The sequence below is a fragment of the Spinacia oleracea genome, chromosome 2 (assembly GCF_020520425.1).
Source record: "Spinacia oleracea cultivar Varoflay chromosome 2, BTI_SOV_V1, whole genome shotgun sequence".
NCBI lineage: Eukaryota > Viridiplantae > Streptophyta > Magnoliopsida > Caryophyllales > Amaranthaceae > Spinacia > Spinacia oleracea.
This window is the reverse complement of record NC_079488.1, coordinates 104652428-104667931: the sequence shown is the minus strand read 5'-3', so window position 1 is coordinate 104667931 and position 15504 is coordinate 104652428. Positions and strand designations below refer to the sequence as shown.

Genomic DNA, 15504 nt, shown 5'->3' with positions numbered 1-15504 from the left:
AATTGGTTACCCTTGCCCTAATTGAACTTTTAGCCTCTGCAGATGGACCGAACTTTTAGAACCAAAAAACAATTTGCACAAGACACTTCACTCACAATCTTAATCATCATCCCAAAAGAAGGCAAATTAAGTGCTTGAAACGATTGAAGATAAGCACAATATATTATCGATACACACAAAATCGGATAATCAAAAGATGGACTGTATTTATTGAGCCATCTCATGCGTAAATATCAAATACAATTCCCACTCGAAACAGTAATCCATGCATGTAAAGAGACTAGTGCATCAATTTATAATCAAACTCAAGAGAACCTTATACTTGATAGTTGACAATAAAGGTTCGACATTAGTAAAAAGTGCATTTAAATAAAACTTGAATTGCTTATATTTTGTCAATATCTTCATCCTCGAACTCGATGTACTCTTCGCCGTCACCCTCTTCATCCGCATCCATGGCAGTAATGATACCTTCATTAAGCCTGATATTTTCTGGCAACTCACCATAAGCCTTGAGCAACCTAGCTTCATCTGGCATGTACTTAAGGATTACATCCGCCTTGTCATCCTAAACACATCATCAAAAAAAGGAGTTTAGTCTCAACTGCACAAACAAGTAATCCAATCTCATGTACTCAATCACTGATTGATTGATTACAGCAAAGCGAGACTTAATACCCAAGAACAAACATGAAACATCATACTCCAACATTTAACAGCAGGAATTGGGTTAAATACTCATTAGTCAATATTGAATTTGTGATTGATTTGATACCAACAATAACGTCGTCAATAAAAAGCACTTAATCAATCCAATTGACTATGAATTATCACCAAAAACAGCTAATTTCGTGTTTAAATAGCAAAAGCTTTCGTCTTTGGTTTAGATTAATGTCAAAACTTATTTTTTACTCCTAATATTCAAACAAATATTATTAATTAGAAGCATAAAAAAGGCGAAATATTCTGGCTAAATAACCGATTAATTAAATCAATAATTGATTATCTGTTTCAAACACAAATTTTGTTTTTCTTAGATCCTATCGAATTTCAAATCCACAGGCTAGCTAACTATCAATCAATTCAACAACGACAAACCCTAGCCAAACAAATCAATTGAAAAAGTAACGAAAATTGAAAATCGAGGAAGAAGAGAAGAGAAGTATCAAACCTGATAATCACGGAGACCGACGAGGATGATATCACCGGCGGCGATCCAGACCTTCTTGTGCATCTTACCACGGATATGGCAAAGTCGCTTGACGTTATCAATACACATGGCTTCGCAACGGCCATTACCGAGCATACGAAGAACCTGAGCGTACTCCTGTCCATCTTCTTTGAAAACAAGCTCTCTCTTCTCATCATCAGCTTCGTTCTTACCTCTCTTCCTGTTCTTTCCTCCCTTTCCCTTGTTCTTCGGCATCTTCGCTTTCTCTTTCTTCTGTTTCTCTCTCTAACTGTAAACCCTAGAACGGACGGTTCTGATTACAAAGGATTTTGTGTTTTTGTTTTTCTTCTGATTTGAATTCAGATGAGACCGGATTTTCTCTCTCTTCTCCTGCTTGAGTTTTCTTTTATAGGAGTAATTACTTGGAATTTACTCCGTAACAAGTTCGGAAATTTGGGGGTTTATGTAGGTTGCGTGGAGGCCACGGTGTGAATTAATTCCTTGTGAGGTCGGTTGTGCCCTTAGAGCACTCCCAATGGTGAGGAAAACCAAAAATCTCACGAGAATTTACTCATTAATGGGAGTGCTCTAAGAAAATGGTAGAGAAAGAGTGGTGAGATTTATTTTTGACTAGTACTCCTATTTGAACTTGTGTATGGCGGTTTTCTTTGTGGGTTTTTGGGTCGAATCAGATTCCGGATCTGTGCTTGTTCTCAACTTTGCTAGCAATTCCAATATTTATACAAAACGGAGGTAATTCCAATAGAAAAGCTACAATATTCTACTCCCTCCATTCCTTTTTGTTGTACCCATAAGGAATGTTGGGGGTATTTTAAGAAAACTGAATCTTGGGTTGTATTGGGATATGGGTAATGATTGGGTGTAAGAATAATGATTGTGTGTAAGAAAAAGAATAAAGTAAAGAGAGAGAAAGTATTAAATTAATTGGGGAAAAAGTAGATATTTATTAAAGAAAACAATAAAAGGAGTTACAATTTCTGTCACATGGGCTGGGGGACCCAATTGAAAAAATATGGACCAATCACATTACAATGAGTCACGTATTTTTGGGTGGAAATTTTGCCCAAAATTCTGACTCCCATTTTTCCCTCCAAAAATCCCACCAAATTTTCAGAAAAAATTACACATTGACTTTGTTTTTCCCTCCAAAATTTTGAGGGGTAGAAAAAGTGATATGCCTTTATAAATAGGCTGACTTTCCCCACAAAACACCAAAATTCTGATCCAACTCAAGTTCAATAAATACAAACACACACCAAAATTTATTCCTCAACTCAGCATTAAATAGCTAAAAAACAGGGGACTTAATGGCTTCAGATCAAGAGTAAGACGATTTCCTCGGTTTTTCTGATGATGAAGGCGACGGCATTAACTCCGATTCTGACTCGGAGGAAGGTGATGATGCTGCTGACTTGGTACAAGCTTCTCAAAATACTGCTGCTGAATTTGGGGACATTGGGTTTAATGAAGATGTACCAAACAGCACTGAATATGTACAGCAAGTACCAGAAGTAGAAGGGGAAGGGCAGCAGCAAACTACCAACTTTCAAGAGGTACCATTTCTTTTTGATTTGAACTTTCCACCACCATCAGAAAATGCATCACCTCATCATCATCAAACAGTAACACACACAACAGATCATCACAAGCCAAGGACTCCAAGAATAAATAATGAATTGAGGCTAGAAATATTGGTGTTCCTGCTCAATAGAAAGATTCCAGATTCAGAAACTTTGTTGTATGGGGCAATAAGGGATGCAGTCATAGAATATGATTACACCAGAAAAACCATAGGCAAAATATGGGACAAAGCAAAGAAACAGAAGGCAGCAATGAATTCATATATTGTGCAAAGCCAATATCACAGATGTGGAAGGAAAAAGGTTCAAGTCTCCTATGACTCAATTGCAAAAATAGGCATGGGGGACAGAACATGCATCGTAGATCTTGCAAGAATGCTGAATTTGGGACCAACAACAGTATGGAGGCTCATCAAGAGGAAAATTATAAAGCCACACTCAAGTCCCTTGCATCCAGGCATTTCAGAAGCATGCAAAATGGCAAGGATAAGGTGGGCAATCAGACTGATAATGGACTACACTATACCACAAGAACCAACATATTACATCATGTATGACTTCATTCATATTGATGAGAAGTGGTTTTATTTGACTCAAAAAAACCAGAGAGTTTATCTTGCAAACAATGAACCCTATCCACACAGAAGTGCAAGTTCAAGAACCAAGATACCAAAATTCATGTTCATGGCAGCAGTAGCCAGACCAAGGTGGGGTGAAAATGGGGAATGTGAATTTGATGGTAAAATAGGCATATTTCCATTCACAAATGCAATTGCAGCCAAGAGGACATCAAAAAACAGACTCAAGGGGACCATTGAAACAAAGCCAGTGAAGTCTGTAAATCAAATAGAGACAAGGGCAATGATGATCAACAACCTACTTCCAGCAATCAAGGCCAAGTGGCCACCACATGAAGGGGAAAAGGTCATCTATATCATTCAAGATAATGCAAAGGCACATATATTGCAAAGTGATCCTGAATGGCAACTACACTACAAACAAGATGGGTTCACTTTTGTGTTGACTCAACAGCCAGCAAACAGTCCAGATTGCAACATCTTGGACTTGGGATTTTTCAGGTCAATACAATCACTTATGCACAAGAAAATGCCTAAAACTGTGGAGGACTTAAGTGGAGCAGTGTATGATTCTTTTAATGAGTTGCATCCTAAGACATTGTCTAATGTGTGGATGACATTACAGTTTGTTTCTAATGAGATTCTAAAACACAAAGGCAACAATGATTACCAACTTCCACACAACAAGAAGAAGATTTTAGAAGATGAAGGCAGACTGCCAGAGCAAGTCAAAGCACCTATATGGGCAGTTAATGAATGCATGCAACTCTATGATGAATGGAAAGCAAACCAGTGAAGCAAAGTGAAAACAATTAGATAACTTTTTGTGTTTTGGGGACATGTTTTTAAATTGACAAGTAAAACCAATGTGTCACTTTTGTAAGCTTAAATGCAAGCATAACATGTAGGCAAAACATTTTGTAAGCATATCTTTTGGAAGCATCAATGAATGAATCTCATGTTTAAGTTTAGTAAAGTTTTTTTTCTTCATTCTTATTCACATCAATATAGAGTAATCAAGGCAAGGCAATAAACAAGGCAGCATTGGCAGAAAAAGTACAAGGCACAAGAGGTAAGGCAGCATTGGCAACACTATAAACAAGGCAGCATTGGGTTCTTAAGAACAAGGCAGCATTTGCAATATCACAACTCTAAACACATCGGCTTCAAAATGGAAATAAATAATAATATCACATCATTTTCAGATGGAAATTATTCCCATTTTGAAACCGATGCGTCAAAAGATGTAATTTTGACAAAAACAATCAATTCATCATTGATAACACATGGAATATGCCTCACATAAACAAAGATTCATAAATATCTCAGAATGTCCCCAAAAATCATTGAATCAAACCCTTTCCAATTAAACTTAGCTCCTGAAAAACATCATGGATGCTAATGGTGCATGAGTTTGATTGAAAAACAAAGGGTTTGACACTCATAAAATGAAGACTCATCACAGATCACAAGGCATAAGTACAAAAACTTTATCACATCACATCTCTAAACACATCGGCATCCAAATGGAAAGAATGCATATCACATCATTTTCAGATGGAAATTCTTCCCAATTGGATGCCGATGTGCCAAAAGATGTAATGGACAAGGAAACAAGAACAAAGCAGCAAAAACAAGGAAGCAATGAACAAGGCAACATCATTGAATCTCAGTTAAGTTGTTTTACATCATTGACAGATTTGTTTCTAAATGATTTACAACCTCACCACCAATTCACCAAAGGGGATACTAGATCAATCAATGATGTGACATGATCTGTATTCCCTTTGGTGATTGGTGGTGAGGGACATGTTTAGAATCAAATATCTCAGGTTATCAACACATACATCACAGAATATCAACACTAACATCATTGAATATCAGAAACACATTATACATGTTTTGCAATACATGAATTGCCTCTCCTGTCTAACCTGACATAAGATCTCAGAATGTCCCCAAGCATCATTGACACAAACCCTATCCCCTAACACTTAGCTCCGGAAGAGCATCAATGATGCTAATGGTGCACAAGTGTTATTGGAACATTGGGTTTGAGTCTCAGCAAATGAAAGACTCATCACAGATCAAGCATAACAATAACAATCAACAATGCATCAGATCACCATGAACTGATCAAAACATAGGGTTTGAACCTCATCAAATGAAAGACTCATCACAGACCTCCACTGATTCATGGGACATGAAGCATTAAACAGATCATTAACATGTAGGGTTTCATTTCTCAGACATATTGACACACATCATTGATCAAGTAGTTCCAATACTATCATATCTTTAACATTCTTCTGCCGAACGGAATGATTGATATTCACATTCCATTGTGTGAAATGACATTCACTCCGTTCGACAAAAGAAGTTAAAGGACAATTATCAAAACAAAGATCTCAGAATATCAACAATCACATCATTGAAGATCACAAACCTCCTAATATTGATCTCAGAATGTCCCCAAGCATCATTAAAACAACTCCAAACCACAAACACTTAGCGCCCGAGAAATATCATTACTGATACTAATGGCAGCACGAGCATTTGTGGTTAGTTGGACTTGTTCCTCAGCAAAAAAAAGACTCATCATCGATCACAACAAATAAAGGGACATTATTGTATCCTAAAGGGACATGCTTGGACATTAAGCATTCAACACCAGGCCACACTGAGAGGACTGAAATAACCCAAACCCTATCCCCAAATCATGTTCATTTCATGCCTTTACTAATCCAAAACATAGTTATACTGATCAAATCTCATACTCACCAAAGCATCATATTTATCATACACAAAACATGCCATAAAACAGGGGACATTAAGCCATCAAATCATGTTCATCACACAGACAACATTCCACAAAATTTCATAACCATATGGAAACACCATCATCCAATCATCATTATCAATATCAATTTCATAACATCATTATCTAACATCAACATCCATACAACTAATCACAACATCATCATCCAAACAACAACACCCCTGGCCAACAACAGATCACAGTTGTTGGCATCCACCTTATGACTCCACAGCTAGCCAGCATTCAATAAAATGAAAAAAGGGAGAAAGGAGACAAACTTATCTAAGCATCATCAGACGCTGAAGCCGATTTTTTTCCCTTTTCTCCTTTCTTTGAGAAGGGATAACCAGATGAAAGTTGTCCTTGAGACCCAACAGCATCACCATTCTCATTTTCACACTCTCCAACATACACCAGATCAAATGAATCAGACCCACTTGGTTCCTTGCAATCAACAGGGGACAAACAACATGATTAGTGCCCTCATAAAATAACAGGGGACCATGAATTAAAATCAGATTTAATCAAACAACTCAAAATAAAGTTCCAAATAATTTCAGATCACCATGGTTACCACATGCAATGAGATAAATGAGAGCAAATCACACAATAATTCCATTAAAATCCAACTAATTATCCGAATACATCCAGATCCCATTTTTACCCAAAAAATGTGAAATAATATCCCAAATACATCCAGATCCCATTTTTAACCACATGCAATGGGAAATCAGATCAACAAAACACATGAATATTCCGATTTTCTTCAAATAATTTCCAAATAGCTCCAAATAAAATCAGAACTCAATTTTAACAACATGCAATGAAAAAACAGAGCACAAAATACCCATAGAACTCAATTTTAACAACATGCAATTAGAAAACAGAGCAAAGAATAACATAAAAAGCCCGAATGAATCCAACAGATCTCCAAAAAATTCCCAATAATTTCGAAATAATACCAGATCTGCATTTTTAACACATGCAATGGGAAATCAGACCAACTTATCCAAAAAATAATCCGAGTTTAATGAACAATACTCCAAATAAATCCAACATTTATCAAATCCCACTTTTTTAGACATGCAAACAATCATCAAACCATTTTATTAAAACCGACATCAATAACCCTTAAAAAATCGCAAAAAATCAAAAGTAATACCTCATCGGAATCTCCTTCACCGAAAAAACGCAGATCTGAGGGAGTGGGTTTCCGATCGTCATATTTTGACTCAACCTCCTCTCCTGGCTCCACTTCCCTCTTCCGAAACCATTCTTCCAAATAGTTTCGAGTACTCGTATTTTCTTTTTGGGCCAAATACAGATTGTTTTTATATTCGGCGGAGTAGGAATGCTCGTTATTGGGACAGTTGCACTTGGATCCCCAATCACAGTTGGAATCGGGGATTCTTTGACCAGTAGTTCCCACCCCAGAATCACCTCGAGTTCTAGAAAAAGAAGAACCCATAACGTACCAGAAAAACAAAGATCAACGACGATTAGGGACCAAAAAGGGGACAAAAATAGAGGGGATCTGATCGGAAAATCAATCCGAGTAATTTGTATGAAAGTTTTTCGGCGAAAACGTTTCAGATTTGTGAGATTTGGAGAGGAAAACCCAGATCAGAGGCGGAAAACCTAGGGTTTTCTCAAGAACAGGGGAGGGATTTTAAGAGAGAGAGAGAGTGAAATAAGAGAGAGCGAGAGATCCGAAGAGGTGAGAGAGAGAAATCAGAATGAGAGAGAGAGAAATCAGAGGTGAGAGAGTGAAATCAGAATGAGAAAGGGATGGGTAATAAAGGGAGGGGGGGGGTAGGGTTAGGTTAAATAATTAAATAAGGTGGGTGGGGTAAAAGTGGGTGGGAAAGGGTAGAATCTTAGGGTATTTTTGGTAAATAGTGGGGAATCTTAGGGTAAATTGGTAAAAAAACCATGGCAAAAAATAGTAAAGATTCAGTAGGGGAACAACAAAAAGAAACGCCAAAAAAGGAAATGGGAACAACAAAAAGGAATGGAGGGAGTAATAGTGATTATGTAATTTTTGTATCAATGGTTGGGTATCTGTTTCTATATTTTAACTTTTTACAAGCAGATCTTTTTTAGACCACTGGAATTGCTCTAAGGACTCATTTTATATAACTGTTAGTTTTTAGGTTTTGATTTGGTCATTTTAAGTTATTAATAAGATTTTTAAGTTAATGATTTTAAAAACTAACAAAAAAATGTAATGTAATGAATATTTTGTACTCCCTATAAAACCGAGAACAAAAGTTGATGGCGAAGAAGCCCTAAAGTGAAGTATGTTTAAGTACTCCGTATACCGTAAGTGACTAATTATACCATATACACGATTGGTACATAAACTAGGCACGGGTCGTACCACGACCCAACACAAATAAACCCCGGCACAGTACTATGTGTGATGGGCTTGGGCCATTTTTTCTACAAAATCATGACAAATCATACATATATATATATACTCCAAAAGATCTTGCATGTACAAGGTGTACAATAAATTTATTGTACATCAACATAACTTTTACCCAATTTGCTCTAATTTTTACCTAGTTTTCTCCAACTTTTATAATTATTAAAAAAAATTGATAGATAAACATTTTAAATGGTTAAATGATTAATTTTAAACACTATTAGTAATTTTGAAGAAATATTTTTTATTAAATTGAATATTTTTTACAAAATATAGATAAGTTTTACATATATAATATTAACTTTTAAGCATTTTATGTTAACTTTAACTTTGGTGTACAATATTTTATTGTACACCCCATGCCTCCATATAGCATTATTATAGCATTAGAGTATGAGACAACAACATAGTCCATACCAAAGCACTTGTGTGAAATTTGGCTTATTAATACACGCCGCACGACATGGGGCCATGGGAGTATGCGTTGTAGCTAGTGGCTAGGTCTAACCAAGTAACCAGCCACAAGGACCACGGTTCAGTGTGAGATACGGCTCAAAACCGTCTTTAGCCTCTCCTATTCGTGAAATCGTGAACCTGTAATTTGTTCGGACGACACATTCAACAAGTTGGTGTGCCCACTGCCCAGGCTTACGTTGCTAGCAACTAAAGTTAAATTATGTACAAACAAGACAATTACACATGCAATGACAATATGACATGACACATGTTATGTTTTAAACTTTTAGACCATTAACAAGGTTCAAACCAAGTGCGGAAGATTGATAAAGAATCAATTCCAAACGACAATTATACATTTGAGAATTTGAGCACAAATCCTCTTCCAAATACCAAGACAAGTCAGAAAACTACTTCATAGAATCAGTCATTTCAGATAGAAAGAGAAACATTGGAGTATATTACTGTAGTCTGTAGAACAGCATAATAAACTTGCCATACAATGAGTGATAAAAGTACAAGCTGGTTGTTAATAATAATAATAATAATAATAATTCTCAAACACATTTACATATCGATTCTCCTCCGCTTTTCAGGTATGGCAAGGACAACATCGAGAGATCCCTCATTAATCTTGACCCCTCAAAAACTAAACAAAATATAAAAATTACATGTTAGCTCATCTATATTGCCCTAAAGTAAGTTTCCTGTCAAGCCCTAATGAAATTAAGGGAAAATTAACAATAAAACAAAAGAGTTTACAAGGATACCAATGATTACCAGACGTTTTCGGAACAAGACACAGATTATTAAGTCAATGCCTAATAGTGAGCTCAGCTCTAAGATGCAGAATTCCATTGATGAAATAAAGGCTATCCTCTGCCATAAACGAGGTCCACGGTATCCCAAATAGATTTCTATAACCTACTGCCTTACCCCCCATAAACGTGTAGTTCCCTTTGTATTTGCTCTGAAACTCTTCCGTTGGCTTCGACCTAGCAGCAAACTCGTAGTCAACTGCAAACGTTACAGACCCTTTCTCCTGCATTCCCAGAAACAACCCAAAGCAATGAAAAGAGCTTTGCTGATCCATGTTGCAATGAGCTGATAGAAAAAATCCCTGCCCACCTAAGTGGAATGCTTGAGAATACACTCGCCCAGATGGGAACAGATTTGCGCACTCCTCCCTCTTCAAATCCAAGTACACAACACACTGCTGTCGAGGAAGTTCAAACTCAACCACCTTAACAGGACGATACTTGTAAGCCCGTTCTAAAAAGCGGCGGTTTGTGGAAGCTGATTCTTCTGCAGCAAGTATCCGTTGCCGATGTGGGGCCTCTGCCTTAAAGAAGAGTGCCTCAAGGACAAGCTTGGATGACACCTCGTGATCAAAGTCTGGACAGCTTAGAACCTTCCTCAACTTCCGGCATGTCATGTATGGAAACCGTATGTATCGAGCAAGATGGGAGGCTAGGATTTCGCGCCGTTCTTCCAGTTTTGGGTACTGAGATCTGGACCACTTTAAGACAAAGTCATAAACTGCATCCTCCGATGCCACCTGAAGATCATCGCTGGCAAGAATAGCCTCGATTCCAGCAATGGGTAAACCCATGACCTCTTCTTGGAACCTTCAGAAAAAAACCTCACATGAGAGACATTTCATCAAACATAAATATTAGCTAGATGATCATTCATGCAAGAAAGTAGCAATCATAACGGATCTCATAGTTGAAGCAGATTTGCCTAAATTCTACATTCTTCAGAAGTGATCAGAAGCATACTTGGTAATATCCTTGTAACGTTCGGCAAGGTACTGCTTAGCTGCATCTGTCAATGGCTGAACTGCTTCAGCCATTAAAACACTGGATGGAAGATCAAGATAGAGTAGAGCAGACTCGGGGTTCATGGGCAAATTACGCAGCTGACGACTACAATATCTCATACATGAAGCAACCTCAAACTTATCAGCAGCCATTAATACATCCAGCAAAGCTGGAGCCGTATTTGCAGATAAGGTGTTGTTGTACATGAAGTTCAGAAGCTCATTAAGAGCATCTTCCTCTGTTACAAAAAAAAGCAGCAGCAAACTGTGAGATAATAATCCTAACAATTACCAAGTACATGGCAAGTAGATTCAATATGCTTCCCTCAATTTCTTTTCTTTATATATATTTCTAAATAATTAAAATGGGAAGTTAATCTTTCACTTCAAAGACAGATGGTTGGTCAACAAACAATACAGAATGAGGACGGGTAGAAACATTTCACTGACATGCACATATACCAAACATCAAAAGAAGCTGGATAATAAACCGACAAGTAAAGTTTGACAGCGTACCAGATGCATTAATACGCAAAGTCACATGCCTCTGTTCAGACTCCCTCATGCCGTTTGAGAATAGCTGCACCAGAATAAAGAGTAAAAGACATAAGAAATCACCAATTAGAATAACCATAAGTAGGCTGTAGCCAAGACCATTTGACTTTTGAAGGAGACAATTCAAGCTACCTTGTAGAAAAATGGACTTTTGGCAGCTAAGATAGGAGAGCTGATATGCAAGGTTTTGACGCTCACGATTGTCGAACATTCCATGCTCCATAATGAATCATTGCTATTTGTTCCTTCGTCTCCTATACAGTCACAAAACAAACTTTAATTATAACAACCTACACTGCAGAGTACGACTAGAACAAACAAAGTAATTCATAAAAAGAAAAGAGGGAAGAATTTTCTTGACAATATAGGTTTTATAGAAAGATAAATATTCCAGGAGCGGGGTTACTGCTTCAGCTCCACCCTCCAGAGGCAGGCCTGCGGACCTTCGATGAAAAGAGTTGTACAAGAGAGATCATCTTGTTAAAGTTCCTAAAGTACAGCTATAACAGTAAAATAAAAAATAAACAGAAAATCCTTCCACCATATTAGAAAGGGTTCTCAGAAGGAAAGCTGTGCATTGATGCAATAGGGATTAAGGCAGTTATTATTGGAATAACAGAGTTTTTATGTAATGGAAAAACACCATCTGTTGCATGTTACGTAGTACAATTTTAGCAGCTCGAGTGCTCAGCCAAAGGGTGATACCAAATTACCAACCCCATCAATTGTTGTATCTGAATTAAGCATTCATATATATCAGGTGCCTACATTTAGATTTTAATGGAGACTTCAGAGCAGCAATCTCAGCAAAGACCACGGAGATGTATAGAAAATCATGAATATAAGCTCAAAAGTCAACGATTTTTTTATAAACTAGACTCTGTGTCAGATTGTTGGGTTTAACCTTATAACTGAAAAAGGCCAACTACACTTTGTTCAATCCTTACGCAAACAAATATCTGCAGTCTCAAATTTGACAATTATTTATTTCCAAATAAATGAACTTCAATGCAGAACAGAAATTGTACAGAGAAGATTCAGAAAATTCAAGCACCTGAAGGTAATTCTTCAATCATCGCAACGGCTTCCTCATCATCATTTTCACAGGCTAAAACATCGTCGCCGTCAGATTGATGCAAAACCTGCTCCTCGGGACCCACAGTAACATCTTCACCTGATGAGAAACATAAGAACATGTTTATCAAACACCAACCTTTGGTATTCAAGAGAGATAATTGAATCAAAAACAATAAAATAGGTAAAGGGATGAGAGAGAAAGGAATAAAGAGAGTGAAACCATTTAAGAATTGATGTTCAATTTTTCATAAACACCAAATGGAAAACCAATTTCATGCATGGAGAGCTTGACAAGTGGGCATATTGGGGGACCAAACAATATTATTTATTTGTTTTCAATTGCAAAGTGACATTTTAGAGATGGTGTTTGATAAATGCCGTTAATTTGTTAAATGTTGTTGGTGTTGGGAAGAGAGAAAAGAAAAAATATTATATTTTATTAGGTTGAAGTTCAAACTCTTGTGTTTAATAAACATGCTCTAACATACGTTAACAATGACCACATGGATATCCCTGAAACGGATAATACTATTCACAGATCTAAAACACCATCCAGTTAATGATATTCATTGTCAAGGTACATACTTGACAAATTCTTTTAGAAAAAATGGTTCTGCAGAATATACTAAAGAAAACGACCGTAAGTATTCCCAAATCCCAACCTAAGATCCTTATCGTTTTCTCTTTACGTTCTATGTTCACTGAAGTACTATTAACCTAAAGCGTAGCATCGTAAATGCAAGAACCCCTTTGCTTTAACAATGTCATACATACATGAAAAAAGACACTCAAACAAGTTCAGACCTTCAAACCCACACTTATACATTAACCAAGATAAACAGTACTCTGCTGGTCCCATTCCGAATACTATTTAATTCTTGCAAGACATCACACAAAATACAATGTCATGAATATAGCAACGAAGGAGGTAGCTAAAATCAGAATGGTTGCTTAAGACTACTATGTGGTACCTGGAGTCCTCACCCCTTCAATCACCTAAGTTTTCACGCGAGGCTGATCAACTCATCAACGGAACCAATGTCTGAGGCGAGACCCTTATATGTCCCCAAAGAAAAAGCAATTTCTAGCTACCCACACCAAGAAGTATCAAAATATTACATATATCATCACATCAAAAACTGAGCAGCAGCTTATAGGAAGCTAACATGAACTCCACGTTTCTTGGTTCAAACAACACCCCCAGGATCAATGAGATACAAATTTATTTCTTCCAAATCACTCAGAATCCACCCCTCTTTACGTTATGTTTTCTTTCGTTATTCATTTAATCGATGCATATAAGACACGGCAATATCCTCATATGAACATTAACTCCATTAAGTTGGAATATGGAAAAACCTGAAATGTTCCCCTAATTCACAAAACAACTCTAAATTCGAACAATTTCACACAACTTTAGCTACAACTTAATCCCTAATCACGCCAATCAAAATGGCCCCAAGAAGCAACATTCTATATTACATTATATCATATACTGTATTTTACATATATCTATCACATAACAGACTAACCAGCAGCTTATGGCTAGCTAACATAAACTCTCCCATTTCTTGGTTCGAACAACGTCCCTCCATCCATGAGAAACAAACTAGTTCCTCCCAAATCACTCAAAATCCACAGATTGTATGTATATGGTAAATTTCGCATTTATAAAGAGTAAATTTTGCATAAGCTAGAAAAACCTGAATTGAACAGAAATAAAATGTTCCCTAAATTCACAAAACCACTCTAATTCAATCAATATTAGCAGCAATTAATCCCAAATCGCACCAATCAAAATGGTCCCCACATATTATTTTACACCAAACGTTCACAATATGGAAATGAACAACCAATTTAAGACCTAGAAACCTCCCAATTCAAATTCAAAAAGTAAAAGCAGAAATGAAGAACGAACATAAAAAATGGAAAGAGGAACAAACCCTCAATAGTGTCATTATCAATTTGAACATCCTTCTTCAAATCCTCACGCCTACGCTTGCGATTACGAGCCCAATCAAAGAGGCTACAACAACCATCAGCATCGGATTTAGAATAAGACGGCCCAGCCATAATCTCGATCCGAAGAACCCGGTCCGAGAAATTGCTGTCATTGAAGGCGAACGCGAAATTTCCCTCTTTCGCAGACCTATCATATTCCGAATCCATCACAGTTCTTGGATCGAACAAATCTCTGCTCATATTCTTCATTTATGTAAATAATTAATTAAATTGAACTTTTTTAGGATAATTTTAATATAAATTAATTTGAAATTTCCTATAGTAAACCCTAAAAGGAGCTGGGTTTTTTATGGGTTTGTTGAAGAAGGAAGGAGAAGGAGAAGAAGAAGAATCCTGTTTATCTTCTTCTCTCTCCTCTCTTCTAAACTCTGTCCAAAATCTAAGAAATGTAAAATGACAGAAAATTTTCAAATTTTATTTATTTTTAAATTTATATTTATATTTTAAGGATAGGAGGAAGATAAGAAGGAAATGAAATGTTCAAGTGTTCAAGTGTTCAACGCCTAAAATAAATAAATGGGGGGTATTTGTGTAAATTATCAAATGTGTACCTAAGATTAACAACGTTTTAATCGTAACTCGTACTGTAGGGAAGGGTTAAAGTTACTGGTGGGTTGGATTTTAATAGGTGACAGCAGGGGAGAGATTAGGAGGTTGAGCACGTGGAGGGGATTGATTGGTCTGTGGGTTTCGGTGGGTGTGAGTTGGTTTTAGTAGAAACTGGAACGGATGTGTGCGTGTGGGCCAGGTTCAATGGTTTGACTGAGGTTAATCGACATGTCAAATTTGGGCATCCAGTTAATTAACGAGTTATTATGGGATTATTAGTGCGTCCTATTATTGACCACCCAAATACCCACAATAAAGAGTTTGGAAGCAATTCGATTATTGGTATCCTATTCTATGGGAAATTGGGATTGGATTAAAAATGGTAATGGGTCGGGTTGGATAAAGCACGACTTAACTGCTCGGGTAC

General features: G+C 36.8%; 2 protein-coding genes across 2 annotated transcripts; both read right to left on the bottom strand.

The window, feature by feature from the left end:
- Nucleotides 1–186: 186 nt before the first annotated feature.
- LOC110790297 (eukaryotic translation initiation factor 1A) lies at nucleotides 187–1597 on the bottom strand. The gene is made up of 2 exons (XM_021995081.2): nucleotides 1172–1597; nucleotides 187–568 (listed from the first exon to the last, which is right to left on the bottom strand). The coding sequence occupies exons 1-2, from the start codon at nucleotides 1424–1426 to the stop codon at nucleotides 386–388; spliced, it is 438 nt and encodes a 145-aa protein (XP_021850773.1). The 5' UTR covers nucleotides 1427–1597; the 3' UTR covers nucleotides 187–385.
- Nucleotides 1598–9559: 7962 nt separating this feature from the next.
- On the bottom strand, nucleotides 9560–14976 carry LOC110790262 (BTB/POZ domain-containing protein POB1). Its single transcript, XM_021995055.2, has 6 exons — nucleotides 14450–14976; nucleotides 12484–12603; nucleotides 11562–11683; nucleotides 11391–11454; nucleotides 10834–11113; nucleotides 9560–10680 (listed from the first exon to the last, which is right to left on the bottom strand). The coding sequence occupies exons 1-6, from the start codon at nucleotides 14715–14717 to the stop codon at nucleotides 9867–9869; spliced, it is 1668 nt and encodes a 555-aa protein (XP_021850747.1). The 5' UTR covers nucleotides 14718–14976; the 3' UTR covers nucleotides 9560–9866.
- Between the last annotated feature and the right edge of the window lie 528 nt (nucleotides 14977–15504).

Excerpts from the sequence above, each read along its gene's own strand:
- LOC110790262 (XM_021995055.2), bottom strand. The coding sequence starts at position 14,717 with ATGAAGAATATGAGCAGAGATTTGTTCGATCCAAGAACTGTGATGGAT. Across the intron at positions 12,604-14,449 it reads TGATAATGACACTATTGAGG|GTGAAGATGTTACTGTGGGT; the intron begins GTTTGTTCCTCT and ends GTTTCTCATCAG. Across the intron at positions 11,114-11,390 it reads TTTGCGTATTAATGCATCTG|AGGAAGATGCTCTTAATGAG; the intron begins GTACGCTGTCAA and ends TTTTTGTAACAG.
- LOC110790297 (XM_021995081.2), bottom strand. The coding sequence starts at position 1,426 with ATGCCGAAGAACAAGGGAAAGGGAGGAAAGAACAGGAAGAGAGGTAAG. Across the intron at positions 569-1,171 it reads TCGGTCTCCGTGATTATCAG|GATGACAAGGCGGATGTAAT; the intron begins GTTTGATACTTC and ends TGATGTGTTTAG.